Source organism: Natrix helvetica, assembly GCF_964273705.1.
Source record: "Natrix helvetica genome assembly, chromosome: W".
NCBI classification, from domain to species: Eukaryota; Metazoa; Chordata; class Lepidosauria; order Squamata; family Natricidae; genus Natrix; species Natrix helvetica.
The window spans coordinates 84,513,995-84,527,061 of record NC_138555.1 but is presented as its reverse complement, the minus strand read 5'-3'; the positions used below and the strand labels follow the sequence as shown (position 1 = coordinate 84,527,061).

General features: G+C 54.2%; 1 protein-coding gene across 1 annotated transcript in view; it reads left to right on the top strand.

The window, feature by feature from the left end:
* DNAH2 (dynein axonemal heavy chain 2) overlaps positions 1 to 13,067 on the top strand; it is a gene marked incomplete at its 5' end in the record, with an annotated part of 134,042 nt that overhangs the window by 103,565 nt on the left and 17,410 nt on the right. Inside the window, 12 exons of the mRNA XM_081969514.1 lie at positions 929 to 1,070; positions 1,257 to 1,426; positions 3,117 to 3,233; positions 3,977 to 4,141; positions 4,363 to 4,488; positions 5,583 to 5,731; positions 5,841 to 5,907; positions 6,816 to 6,966; positions 7,657 to 7,805; positions 7,931 to 8,064; positions 10,098 to 10,242; positions 11,869 to 12,068. Of these exons, the coding sequence (XP_081825640.1) occupies positions 929 to 1,070; positions 1,257 to 1,426; positions 3,117 to 3,233; positions 3,977 to 4,141; positions 4,363 to 4,488; positions 5,583 to 5,731; positions 5,841 to 5,907; positions 6,816 to 6,966; positions 7,657 to 7,805; positions 7,931 to 8,064; positions 10,098 to 10,242; positions 11,869 to 12,068 (1,715 nt within the window). The remainder of the gene's footprint in view (positions 1 to 928; positions 1,071 to 1,256; positions 1,427 to 3,116; positions 3,234 to 3,976; positions 4,142 to 4,362; positions 4,489 to 5,582; positions 5,732 to 5,840; positions 5,908 to 6,815; positions 6,967 to 7,656; positions 7,806 to 7,930; positions 8,065 to 10,097; positions 10,243 to 11,868; positions 12,069 to 13,067) is intronic.

Sequence of the window (13,067 nt, the reverse complement as noted above, 5' to 3'; positions counted from 1 at the left end):
TTTATTTCTTCTGGGAGGGACCATTCGCCGTCCACCTGTGGTTTTACTCCCGAGTCAACCCTTGTTTCTTAGCTGTTCCCTTCTCCTGGGAGCTCTGCGCATGTGCACTAGGAACAGGCTTCAGCTCTTCTTCTGCCTCACTGATGTCTGACTCAAAAGACATCTGATAACTGTCGGACGGCCCTGGCCCTCTCTCTCCCTCCGACACAGAGCCCTCGTCAGAGCCTTCCCCAGACTCCAGGACTGGCCCAGGTTCCTCCCCAACCCCCTCGCTGTCCGAATCTGCTGCCGGCTCTTCTGGCTGCTGGCACACCACAACATGCGCGCACACACACACACACATACACACACCAGGGTTGGGTTCCTGCCGCCATTACTACTGGTTCGGTGGCCAAATCTTTTTGCAAAAGATGGTGACGCTGAGGATAGAACTGGTACGGTCATGTGTCCACCGGAGTTACTATCTATTCAGCCGAACTGTACCATAGCGTACCGGTAGGAACCCACATCTCTCTCTTTCTCTCCCTCTCTCTCCCTCTCTTCCCCCACCTCTCCGTCCCTCCTTCTCTTTCTCTCTCTGTATCTCTCTCTGTCTGTCTCTCTCTCTGTGTGTCTCCCTCTCTTTCCCTCTCTCTCTTTCTCCCTCTCTCCCTCCCTCTCCCTCTCTTCCCCCCTCTCTCCATCCCTCCCTCCCTCCCTCTCTCTCTCCCTCTCCCCCCTCTCTCTTTCTCCCCCCCTCTCTTTCTCACACACACACACACACACACCAGCCCTCTGAGGTCAAACACAACCCTGATGCAGCCCTCAGTGAAATTGAGTTTGACACCCCTGCTGTAGGACCAACATAGAAGGCTGGCGCCTTGAAAGTTTGGCGAGACGCTGGGGATGGGTTTTGGAGTGTGCTTGACCCACCCTTGTGCCTCCTCAGGCTTTGGAGTCCCTCAACAAGAAGGACTTGACGGAGATCAAGTCCTACGGCCGGCCACCTACCCTGGTGGAGACTGTGATGCAGGCCGTCATGATCCTACGGGGCAACGAGCCCACCTGGACGGAAGCCAAGAAGCAGCTAGGTAAGAGGTCTCCGAGGAGCCCACCTTGAGGTCCAAACGGGTGTCATCTCCTGTGGTGGACATCTCGGTTTCCTTGGAATGAACCTTCCACTCTCAGAGGGTGGACCTCAGCGTGGTTCTTCTGGGGGGGGGATGGGTGGGATGATTTGATGGCTGGGCCTCTCTGACCCCACCTGGCTCTTCCAGGGGAGCCCAACTTCATCAAGCAACTGGTCTACTTCGACAAGGATAACATCTCCGACAAAGTTCTCAAGAAGATCAGCGCCTACTGCTCCCAGCCGGATTTCCAGCCAGACATCATCGGGCGGGTCTCGGTGGCCGCCAAGTCTCTGTGCATGTGGGTGCGAGCCATGGAGGTGAGGTGGGAGTTTTCGGTGAGGGATGGCCTTTTCTTGGTCTTCACCAGGGGTGGGATTCATCCGGTTCGGGCCGGTTCGGGCGAAGCGGTTGCTAACGTTACATCTAGTTCGCCGGGCCAGTAATTGCAAGGACTGGCTGGTCCTACCCACTCACCCACCCCTCCCAGGAATCTCCACGCAGTTCATTTTGGATACCAGGTAAGTGGAAGGCCCTTGCGGAGGCTCTGGGAGAGCGAAAAATGGGCCTCCTGGAAGTTCTGGAAGTTTCTTGGTCTGGGGAGGATGGAAAACGGGCCTCCCGGAAGTTTTGAAAGTTTCTGGAGGCTGGGGAGGATGGAAAACAGGCCTCCCAAAAATTCTGGAAGTTTTTGGAGGCTGGGGAGGATGAAAAACGGGTCTCCCGGAAGTTCCAGAAGTTTCTGTAGGCTGGGGAGGATGAAAAACAGGCCGCCTGGAAGTTTCTGGAGGCTGGGGAGGATGGAAAATGAGCCTCCAGGAAGTTCTGGAAGTTTCTGGAGGCTGGGGAGGATTAAAAACGGGCCTCCCGGAAGTTCCGGAAGTTTCTGGAGGCTGAGGAGGATGGAAAATGGGCCTTCCAGAAGTTCCGGAAGTTTCTGGAGGCTGGGGAGGATGAAAAACGGGCCTCCCAGAAGTTCCGGAAGTTTCTGGAGGCTGAGGAGGATGAAAAATGGGCCTTCCAGAAGTTCCGGAAGTTTCTGGAGGCTGGGGAGGATGGAAAATGGGCCTCCCGGAAGTTCCGGAAGTTTCTGGAGGCTGAGGAGGATGGAAAATGGGCCTTCCAGAAGTTCCGGAAGTTTCTGGAGGCTGGGGAGGATGAAAAATGGGCCTTCCAGAAGTTCCGGAAGTTTCTGGAGGCTGAGGAGGATGAAAAATGGGCCTTCCAGAAGTTCCGGAAGTTTCTGGAGGCTGGGGAGGATTAAAAACGGGCCTCCCGGAAGTTCCGGAAGTTTCTGGAGGCTGAGGAGGATGGAAAATGGGCCTTCCAGAAGTTCCGGAAGTTTCTGGAGGCTGGGGAGGATGGAAAATGGGCCTCCCAGAAGTTCCGGAAGTTTCTGGAGGCTGAGGAGGATGAAAAATGGGCCTTCCAGAAGTTCCGGAAGTTTCTGGAGGCTGGGGAGGATTAAAAACGGGCCTCCCGGAAGTTCCGGAAGTTTCTGGAGGCTGAGGAGGATGGAAAATGGGCCTTCCAGAAGTTCCGGAAGTTTCTGGAGGCTGGGGAGGATGAAAAACGGGCCTCCCAGAAGTTCCGGAAGTTTCTGGAGGCTGAGGAGGATGAAAAATGGGCCTTCCAGAAGTTCCGGAAGTTTCTGGAGGCTGGGGAGGATGAAAAACGGGCCTCCCGGAAGTTCCGGAAGTTTCTGGAGGCTGAGGAGGATGAAAAATGGGCCTTCCAGAAGTTCCGGAAGTTTCTGGAGGCTGGGGAGGATGGAAAATGGGCCTCCCGGAAGTTTTGAAAGTTTCTGGAGGCTGGGGAGGATGAAAAACGGGCCTCCCAGAAGTTCCGGAAGTTTCCAGAGGCTGGGGAGGATGAAAAATGGACCTCCCGCCACGATGCAGGCGGCCGAGCAGGCCCTGGCCACGCCCACCAAACAACCAGGCAGAGAACCGGTTGCTAAAATGTTTGAATCCTGCCCCACGGCTTGCTAAGGTCTCCCCTCTCCCGCAGATGTACGGGCGCATCTACCGCGTGGTGGAGCCCAAGCGCGCTCGCATGAATGCCGCCTTGGCACAGCTGGCAGAGAAGCAGGCGGCCCAGGCCGAAGCTCAGGAGCGGCTGCGAGAGGTCGGTTCTGTGGAGGCGGAAGGAGACGTGGGAGAGGGCTTGGCCACTCTCAGCCAGCATGGATTCTGGGAGTGGAAGTCCACCGGTCTTAAAAGTGGCTGAAGTTGAGAAATGCTGACCCCCGGGGGATGGATTAGCTACTGGAGGGGTGGGAATCCCTGAGGGTCCTCTGGTCCTGGAGGGAAGGGAAGGAGAAGGAAGGGAAGGGAAGGAGGCAGGAAAGAATATAGATGGGAAGGAGGAGGGGGAGAGGGAGGGAAAAAAGGAAGGAGAGGGAGGCAGAAAGGAGAGGGAGGGGAAGAAAAGATGGAAGAGAGATTGGAAGAAAGAGGGAAGGAGATGCAAAGAAGGAAGGAATAGAGATGGAAAAGGGAGGAAAATGTGAAGGAAGGGGGGAAAGGGAGGAAAAAAGGAGAAGGATGGGAAGGAAGGAATAAAGATGGGAAGGAGAAAGAATGAATGAATGAAGGGAGGAAAAGGGAGGAGGGAGGAAGGAAGGGAAGGAGGGAAGGAAGAAGGAAGGAAAAGGGAGGGAAGGAGAAAAAAGGGGGGAGGAAAGGGGAGGGAGGCAGGAAGGGAGGGAAGAAGAAAGGAAAGAAGGACGAGAGAGGGAGAGGGAGGAAAAGGGAGGGAGTGAAGAAGGAAGGAAATGGGGGGAAGAAGGAAGGAAAAGGAGGAAGGAAGGAAGGAAAGAAGGAATGGAGTCTGTGGCTAGCCTTGAGACCTCTTCCGCCTCCCACCAGGTTGCGGAGAAGCTGGAGATGCTGAAGAAGGAGTACGAGGAGAAGCTGGCGCAGAAGGAGGAGCTGCGCAAGAAGTCGGAGGAGATGGAGATCAAACTGGACCGGGCTGACAAGCTGGTCTCTGGCCTGGCCGGGGAGAAGGTCCGCTGGGAGGAGACCGTCAAGGTAGGCCTTCATCCTAACCCTAACCTTCCCTTCCCATATCTCCCTCCCTCTCTCCCTTCCTTCCTTCCTTCTTCTCCCTCTTTCTCGCTTCCTTCTTTTCTTCCCCTCCCCTTCCGCGCTGGCTGAGGAATTCTGGGAGTTGAAGTCCACAGGTCACTGCCTGGCCAGGGTCAGGAACCCCCCCCCCCCGAGGTAGCTAAACAGTTCTCGGTTTCCCGCAGGGCCTGGAGGAAGACCTGGGCTACTTGGTGGGCGACTGCCTCCTCGCCTCGGCCTTTGTGTCCTACATGGGGCCCTTCCTGTCCATTTACCGCGATGAGATGCTCTCCCACATCTGGATGAAGCAGGTGAGACTCACGGGGACTTCCGCTCTCCTCCGGGTTAGCCGCTGGGTCCAGAGTTGGCCTTCTTGGGGTTGTCCTCTCCTTCGCTGTAGAGGCTCCTCTGGGCGTTTGGACCTTGCTGGTCACACCTGCCCTGTCCTCCCCCTCCTCTTCCTCCTCTTCAAACGGGACAAGGAACAAACAAGATCTGGTGCGGATTTTGAGACACAGATCCTTGTCCCGCCCTTCCCGCTTTGGGGAGGACCTCCCTCGTGGGATGGATCTGGGGGAGGTTCCAGGTGCTCAAGGAAGGCCCCCGTGATTCCAAGATCATCCTCATCCTCTTTTGATGACCCCATAATCCCTTGCGGGGTGCAGTCTGAGCAACTGAATGGAGCTAGCCGAGTGTTTTACTGGCCGGATGCCCTTCCCTGTTGCCAATGCGGAGTTTTGTTCAGCAGATATATTGTCATTGTGCCCAGAGAGAGAAATATTTACCTCTACCTAGGATTGAACTCACTGCCTTCAGATTGTGAGGCGAGAGCTTCACCTCTAGGCCACCACACCACTCAGCATTTAGGTTTATATCATCATCATCATCATCATCATCATCATCATCATCATCTTTTAACGACCCCTTAATCCCTTGCGGGGTGGAGTCTGGGCAATTGAATGGAGCTAGCTGAGTCTTTACTGGCCGGATGCCCTTCCCTGTTGCTAATGGGGAGTTTAGTTTGGCAGTAATATTCTTGTGGTGCCCAGAGAGAGAAATATCTGCCTCTACCTAGGATTGAACTCACTGCCTCCAGATTGTGAGGCAAGAGTTCCACCTCTAGGCCACTGCACCACTCGGCTTTTAGGCTTATATCATCATCATCTTTTAACGACCCCATAATCCCTTGCGGAGTGGAGTCTGGGCAATTGAGTGGAGCTAGCTGAGTCTTTACTGGCCGGATGCCCTTCCCTGTTGCTAATGGGGAGTTTAGTTTGGCAGTAATATTCTCGTGGTGCCCAGAGAGAGAATTATCTGCCTCTACCTAGGATCAAAGATGGCCGGGACTTATCATGTTCTGGTGCTGCTGGCCCTCTTCAGATGCTCACCGTTTTCCCTCCCGCAGATCCGGCAGCTTCATGTGCCCTGCTCGCCCATGTTCACTTGCGACAGCTTCCTCTCCAACCCAACCGTAGTCCGTACCTGGAACATCCAGGGACTGCCTTCCGACGACTTCTCCACCGAAAACGGGATTATCGTCACGCGTGGAAACCGGTGAGGCCCGGGTCTTTCTGGGCCGGCTGCCTTGCCTACCCGGGGGGGGGGGGGGGGGCTTTGAAGAAGTCCATCTGGAGACCCTTCCTCACCAAGGGTTCTTCCTTAGGTGGCCTCTGATGATCGACCCTCAATGCCAGGCCAGTAAGTGGATCAAGAACATGGAAGCCAAGAAAGTGAGCAGCTACCTTTGACATCCCCCCCCCCCCAAGCAGAGCTTCCTCCCGGGGCCACTCCTCCCTCCTTCCTTCTTCCCTTCCTTCTCATTCATATCTCCCTCCCTCACTCCCTCCATTCATTCCTTCACTTTATCCTTCTCAACACCAGCTCCTTCCTTCCTTCTCATTCTCATCTAGTTCTCCCCTCCTTCTTTCTCTCCCCCTTCCTTTCTTCCCTTCCTTCCTTCCCCTCTTCTCAGTCTTTCTCATTCTCTTCTCCTTCCTTCCTTCCTTCCCCACTTCTCATTCTTTCTCATTCTCATCTCCTCCCTCCCTCTCTTCACCTTCCTTCCTGCCTTCCCTTCCCTTCCTTCCTACTCCTCTATTCATTCTCTCATTCTCATCTCCTCCCTCCCTCCTTCCTTCCTTCCGCTTTTCTCAATCTCTCATTTGCCTCTCCCTCCCTCCCTTCTTTCCTTCCTTTCCTTCTTTTCTCCCTTCCTCCCTTCCCTTCCTACCTACCCCTCTATTCATTCTTTCTCATTATCTCCTCCTTCCTTCCTTCCTTCCTTCCTTCCTTCCTTCCTTCCTTCCGTCCTTCCCTTCCTTCCTTCCTTCCCTTTTCTCATTCTTTCTCATCTCATCCTCCCTTCCTTTGCTTATTTCCTTCCTTTCTCCCTCCCTCCCTTCTCATTCTCATTTACTCACTTACTCTCTCATTCTTCCTCCCTCCCTCCTTTAGGCTGTGGCAAGGCTCCCTGCCAGCTGAATGCCCTGTATTAGTGCCCGGAGCCACCTGTTCCCTCACCAACACTTGGGGATGGATGGGCAGTGAGCGATGGGCCCCAAATAGCCCCCTGGCTCAGAGACCCTCTTCCCCACCGGACCCCCACCCAGACCCTCTCCTTTCCCACCTGGCCCAATAGGGCTTGAAGATCATCGACCTGCAGATGCCCGATTACCTGCGCATCCTGGAAAATGCCATCCAGATGGGCTCCCCGGTGCTGCTGCAGAACGTGCAAGAGGAACTGGACCCCACCCTCGCCCCCATCCTCAACAAGTCGGTCACCAAAGTGGGTGAGTGCTGGGCAGCCCTTGAGAGCAGGGCACAGAGTAGGTGGGAGGTGTGGAGTGTGTTGTGGCCCCGCCAGTGGCCAGCGGAGCTGTCAGCAGATTCGGAGAGTTAGGAGGTTGGTGAGGGACACGGGCCAGTCCTGGATTCTGGGGAAGGCTCTGATGAGGGCTCTGTGTCGGAGGCAGAGAGGGGGCCAGGGCCGTCTGACAGTTATCAGCTGCCTTCGAAGTCAGACATCCGTGAGGCAGAAGAACAGCTGGAGCCTGTTCCCAGTGTGCGCATGCGCAGAGCTGCCAGACGAAGGGAGCAGCTAAAGAACAGGGGTCAACTCGGGAGTAAGGCCACAGGTGAATGAATGGCCCCTCCCAGAGGAAATAAAAGAGGAGCGCCAGGGGAGTGGAGTTTGCAGGAGACCATCAGTTCGCTTCATTGGTTAGTGACTCTCCGAGATTCCTTGCCAAGTTCTGCGGATATCGGCCTGGCAGCTCTCCAAGCCAGATGAGATCTGTGACCGTAAATCCTCCCTTGAAAGACTTTGCTGGATGGGAAGGAGCAGAATTCACAGTCAATTCATAAAAAGGGGTTTTTGTCAGGACCAGGAGTTTGCTTCAGGCTCTTGGGAAGCCTCGGTCAGAACAGAGTCCCCGCTTGCACTCCCGTGACCGGCCTCTAACCCACCCCGTGTCTGGCAGGTGGGCGCATGCTGATCCGGCTGGGCGACAAGGAGGTGGATTACCACCCCGACTTCCGATTCTACCTCACCACCAAGCTCCCCAACCCTCACTACACGCCCGAGACGTCCTCGCAGACCACCATCGTCAACTTTGCCGTCAAGGAGCAGGTAGGCGCTTCTCCTGCAGTGCCCTCCGGAGGGCGATGCCGGAGGAATCTCTACTGGCTTCCCGGGGTCGGGGTGGGTGGGCGACGGGTGCAGGACCCACCGGGTGGCCTCCATCCTGCTTTCAGGGCCTGGAGGCCCAGCTGCTGGGCATCGTGGTCCGGAAAGAGCGGCCCGAACTGGAGGAACAGAAGGACTCCCTGGTGCTCAACATCGCGGCGGGCAAAAGGAAGCTGAAGGAGCTGGAAGACGAGATCCTCAGGTGGGAACTTTTCGGAGACGGACTCCCAACCAGAGGTGTTGTTGAAAAATTTTAGTAACTGGTTCTCTGCCCGGTTGCTGGGTGGGCGTGGCCATGGTGGGCGTGACCTACCCAGCCTCCTGCACCACGATGGGGTGGGGCATTTTTGCCCTCCCAGAGGCTCGAGGCAAAGCAAGAAATCCAGCAGGGCAAAGTCGAGGAGTCCAGGAAGCGAAGGAGCAAGGTAAGTAATCCAGAAATCCAGCAAGAATGCCAGGAATCCAGGAAAGTTCAAATGTCAGCACGCGACACTCCAGGAATTCAGTGTTTGTTGCCAACGAATGCCCCTCCCCACAGGGTCTCCTTAAGCTTCAGTCCCCGGGTGTGCCTTGTGAAGAGAGGTGGGGCGTTCTCATCCTGAGTAGTTGGGTCAGCCTGCTCTGTTCTCGCCTTCTCTCCACTCTCCGGGCTCTTGGATCCGGAGGAGGTGGTCCTTGCTCCTCACCTGAGCTCTCTCTCTCTATGTTCACTGCTTAATGTCTCTTGGTTATCCTGCCCCCGTTCCTCCCTGCCTACAAGCCGTCCCAATCCTGAAAGATTGGGACGGCCTGCTCCTCCCCATTTTCCTCCCAAGCCAACGAAGCCTCCCCCCCCCCTCGATTTGCCCCATTTCTGACTCGTCTTCCTGGGCAGATTCAGACTCCAACAGTGTGGGGGGGGTGCGTACATAGCCAATTATGGCAGGGGTGTCCAACCTTGGGAACTTTAAGACAGGTGGACTCCAATTCCCAGCCAGAATTCAGAATTCAGCTCGGATGGGACAAGAGCAAATATCCCATGGTTTGATTGAGAAACTTTCTGACGTAATATATCTCGACGTCAGCAAAATGAGAAAAATAACCCATCTACAAGTTAAATTCATAGACGTTAGGGGTGGGCTTAGATGGCCGGACAATTAAGTAGGAAACTGTTTTGCTGGCTGGGGAATTCTGGGAGTTGAAGTCCACGCCTCTTAAAGGGGGACAAGTTTGCAAAACCACAGGTCTTATGTTTGGGGGGGTAAAGGATTTTCGTAGGAATAACTTTGCAGCGGAGATTGGGGGGGGGAGGTCCAACCATCTGAAACCTCAGCAAAATTATAAAAGGATGCCACAGAGATAGAAACACAGATAATCCTCGACTTACAACTGTTCATTTCGTGACCATTCCAAATAACAACGGCGTTAAAAAAAAGGGAGCTAGTACTGATTCTCGCACTTACGAACAATCGCAACATCTCCCATGTGTTTACAACAGTTGTAGCAGCCTTGGGTCATGTGATGCAAACCTCACAACTGGCTTCTGACAAGCAAATTCAATGGAGAGGGGAGTGGGATTCACTTAACGACCATGGGATTCATTTAACAATGGCAATTAAGCGATTGGCTTAATAACCCCGGCAAAAGGGTCATAAAACCGGGTGTGACTCACTTAGCGGTGGAAATTCTGGTCCCCCTTGTGGTCATAAGTCAAGGACTTTCAAGCTTTGGAGGCATCACAGCCAGCCCTGGGCCGGTTGCTGGTTCTTCTCCCCTCCGGACAGAGCTGCTGGCGTTTGCTCGGCAGAGGGAGGCACGGCAGAGGTGGGTTGCTCCCGGTTCGGCCCAATTCAGCTGAACCGGTAGTAGAATTCAGGCCCAGGTCACAGAAACGACAGCAACCCAGGAAGGGAGAAAGAAAGAGAAAGAAAGAATGAAGGAAACTCACCTTTCTGCCAGGAGATTCAGCAAAGGAGAAAAATCAGAACCGAGCATGCCTGGCTGTGGAATTCTGGGAGTTGAATTCCACCGCTGGGCTGCCGCCATTTTGGTTTTTAGTGACTGCGCGTGCGCAGTTCACTGTAAATTGTTCTTCGCGGGTGCGAAGAAATTGTTCTGCGCTCCTTTGAAAGGCGGACACGCACGCAGCCCGCAAGTTGCATGGGGGTTGCGAACCGGTAGTAAAACCAGCAGCAGCCCACTGCTGAGGCACGGGAAAAACACACGTCGCTCAGGTCCTTGTCCTCCCGCCCACAGGTTGCTGAACGAAGCCACCGGCTCCCTGCTGGACGATGTGCAGCTGGTCAACACCTTGCAAACCTCCAAAGTGACCGCCACGGAAGTGACGGAGCAGCTGGAGACCAGCGAGATGACGGAGATCAAGATTGACACTGCCCGGGAGGCAAGTACCCTCATTGTCGGAGTTCTTCCGCGCAGCAGAGTTTCCAACCTCGGCCCCTTTAAGGCGGGTGGACTTCAACTCCCAGAATTCCCCAGCCAGCCATGCCTTTTCCCCCCCCGCCCCGCCTACCTCCTATAGTGGAGAGATTGCAGAGGAAGGGATTGTAAGAGAATAAGCACATCGGTGGGTATACACATCAAAAGGAATGTACGAGTCCCCGGGAATTCACATGCCTTAAGGCGTCCAAGGTTGGAAAACCTCACTGTAAATCCGGGGTGTCAAACTGGGGGCCCGAGCGCCACAGGCATCACACACAGGCCACGCCCACCCCAGTTCCGCAAGGGGAAAAATACGTGTGACGGCAAGGTGACGCCACGAGTTTGAGACCCGTGCTCCAAAAGCAAACTCGGCCACTATAAGACCTAAGGACTTCGCTTCCCAGAATTCGTTAGGCAGCAATTCCCTCCCCCTACTTTGCTGAAGTCAAGATATATTACGTCGAACGCAAACCCACCGTCTACTAAAGTTAGCCTATCAAAAAAACGCAACAAAGGCAGTTAGCCACATTTATGGTTCTCCTCTCCATGCCGAATTCTGGAAACAAACAAATGAACACACACACACGGTGGGTTCCGGGCGGTACAGCCCGGTATGGGTGTACCGGTGGAAGCTGGGAGCAGCAGCCATCGTACTGGAATGGTGGCTGGCTGGGCCCACCCACTTCCCCATGTTCCTTACCGCTTTTTGAGGGAAACGAGCCAATTGCGCACTCACGCAAAGTGTAGGGTGGTGGCGTGTGCATACAAGTGCAGTACGCGTGTCCAAGGTAGACGCCCGGCCCCGTTGCAGCACACCAGTTGGGACCGGATCCGGAACCCATCTCTCTGTCTCTCTGTCTCTCTCTCTCTCTCTCTCTCTTTCTTTCTTTCTCTCTTTCTCTCTTTCCCTCTCTTTCTTTCTTTCTTTCTCGCTCTCTCTTTCTTTCTCTCTCTTTCTCTCTTTCTCTTTCTCTCTCTCTTTCTCTCTCTCTCTCTTTCTCTTTCTCTCTTTCTTTCTCTTTATTTCTCTGTCTGTCTGTCTGTCTGTCTCTTTCTCTCTCTTTCTGTCTCTCTTTCACTCTCTTTCTCTCTCTGTCTCTCTTTCTTTCTCTCTCTGTCTCTCTCTCTTTCTCTCTCTGTCTCTCTTTCTTTCTCTCTCTCTCTCTCTCTTTCTCTCTCTTTCTTTCTCTCTTTCTCTCTCTCTCTCTCTCGCACCCACACCCACCCACACAACCACCCACCCACACCCGTCTATAGGTTCCCCTTTCTGAGGCTGAGATGGCATAGGAGACTCACAGGACTCTCCCGGAAGAACAGCTGGGCCTGTTTCAGGGGTGGTATTCAGCCGATTCGTACCGGTTCGCCCGAACCGATAGTGGAAATTGCGGGACGGCCCGTCGACCTGCCCTCGCTCTATGCCGTCCACGTTAGGCCCCTTTTCAAGCCATGCGCATGATCAAAACACATGCCCGGGAGGCTGAGCACGTGCTTGGACGCGCACCCTCACATTTGCGAAGCGGTAGGGAAAGTAAATGAATGCCACCCCTGGGCTGTTCCCTCGTTGACCCCACTCCGCTGTTCCCTCTAGGCCTACCGGCCTTGTGCCCAGAGAGCCTCCATCCTCTTCTTCGTGCTCAACGACATGGGGCGGATCGACCCCATGTACCAGTTCTCCCTGGACGCCTACATCGACCTCTTCAACCTCAGCATTAACAAGAGTCATCGCAGCCACAAGCTGGACGAACGAATCCGACACCTCAACGAGTACCACACCTACGCCGTCTATAGGTCAGCTGAGCCCCTGTCAGGTTTCCCAACAAGGCCCGAATTGATTCATGAGTCTCGAGCCAAGTTTCAATACAAAACCAGTCATTTATTAGGAGCACCATTTGGGCAAGGCCTTATTGCGGTCAGATCTGAGCCTCATTTGAGTTGTAGCTGAACTTTACCCCTGTTCCTTCCCTCCCCTCAGTCTGTGTCATAAATCACATTCACCAATGAGGTGCACAACTCCCAAAACTGCTGCAGTAATCTGAGATCCGAGTTCAGCTGACAGTATGCATGGAATGCATTCCCCCCCCCTCTCACTATGGCAACATTGGGAGTTGACACCCCCTCCGGCCACCCTTGGGGGTCCGGGGAATGCTACCAACCAACGGCAAGTCCCCAGCCGCCCTTCCGCTGCTCCCCACTGAAAAAGGGAAGGGTTGCAAGTGGCAGGCAGTAGTCCGAACCAGTACAGTAGCCTTGAGTTATGACTACAGGTAGTCCTCAACTTAACAATCATTTATTTAGTGACCATTCAAAGTTACAACGGCACTGACGTACGACCATTTTTGATAGTTACAACTTTTGCAGCATCCCCCATGGCCGCGTGATCAAAATTCAAAACTTGGCCACTGGCTCGTATTTATGACGGTCACAGTGTCCCCAGAGTCACGTGATCCTCTTTTGCGGCCTTCCGACCAGCAAAGTCCACGGGGAAGCCGGATTCGCTTAACAACCGGGTTACAGATTTATCAACCGCGGCGATTCACTTAACAACGGTGGCAAGAAAGGTGGTAAAATGGGGCAAAGCTCACTTGACAAATGTCTCACTTAGCAGCATAAATTTTGGGCTCCATTGGGGTCGTAAGTTGAAGACAACCTGTGTAATGCAGTCTGCCCATTGCGCTCGTTAAGTTGTAACGGTCGTAAAGCGGAAAATATTTCAGTAAAAAGTTTCAGCAGGACAGCCCACTTCTCTGCTTCCCTTTCCTTGAAATTAGAGGTAATTAGAGGAATATC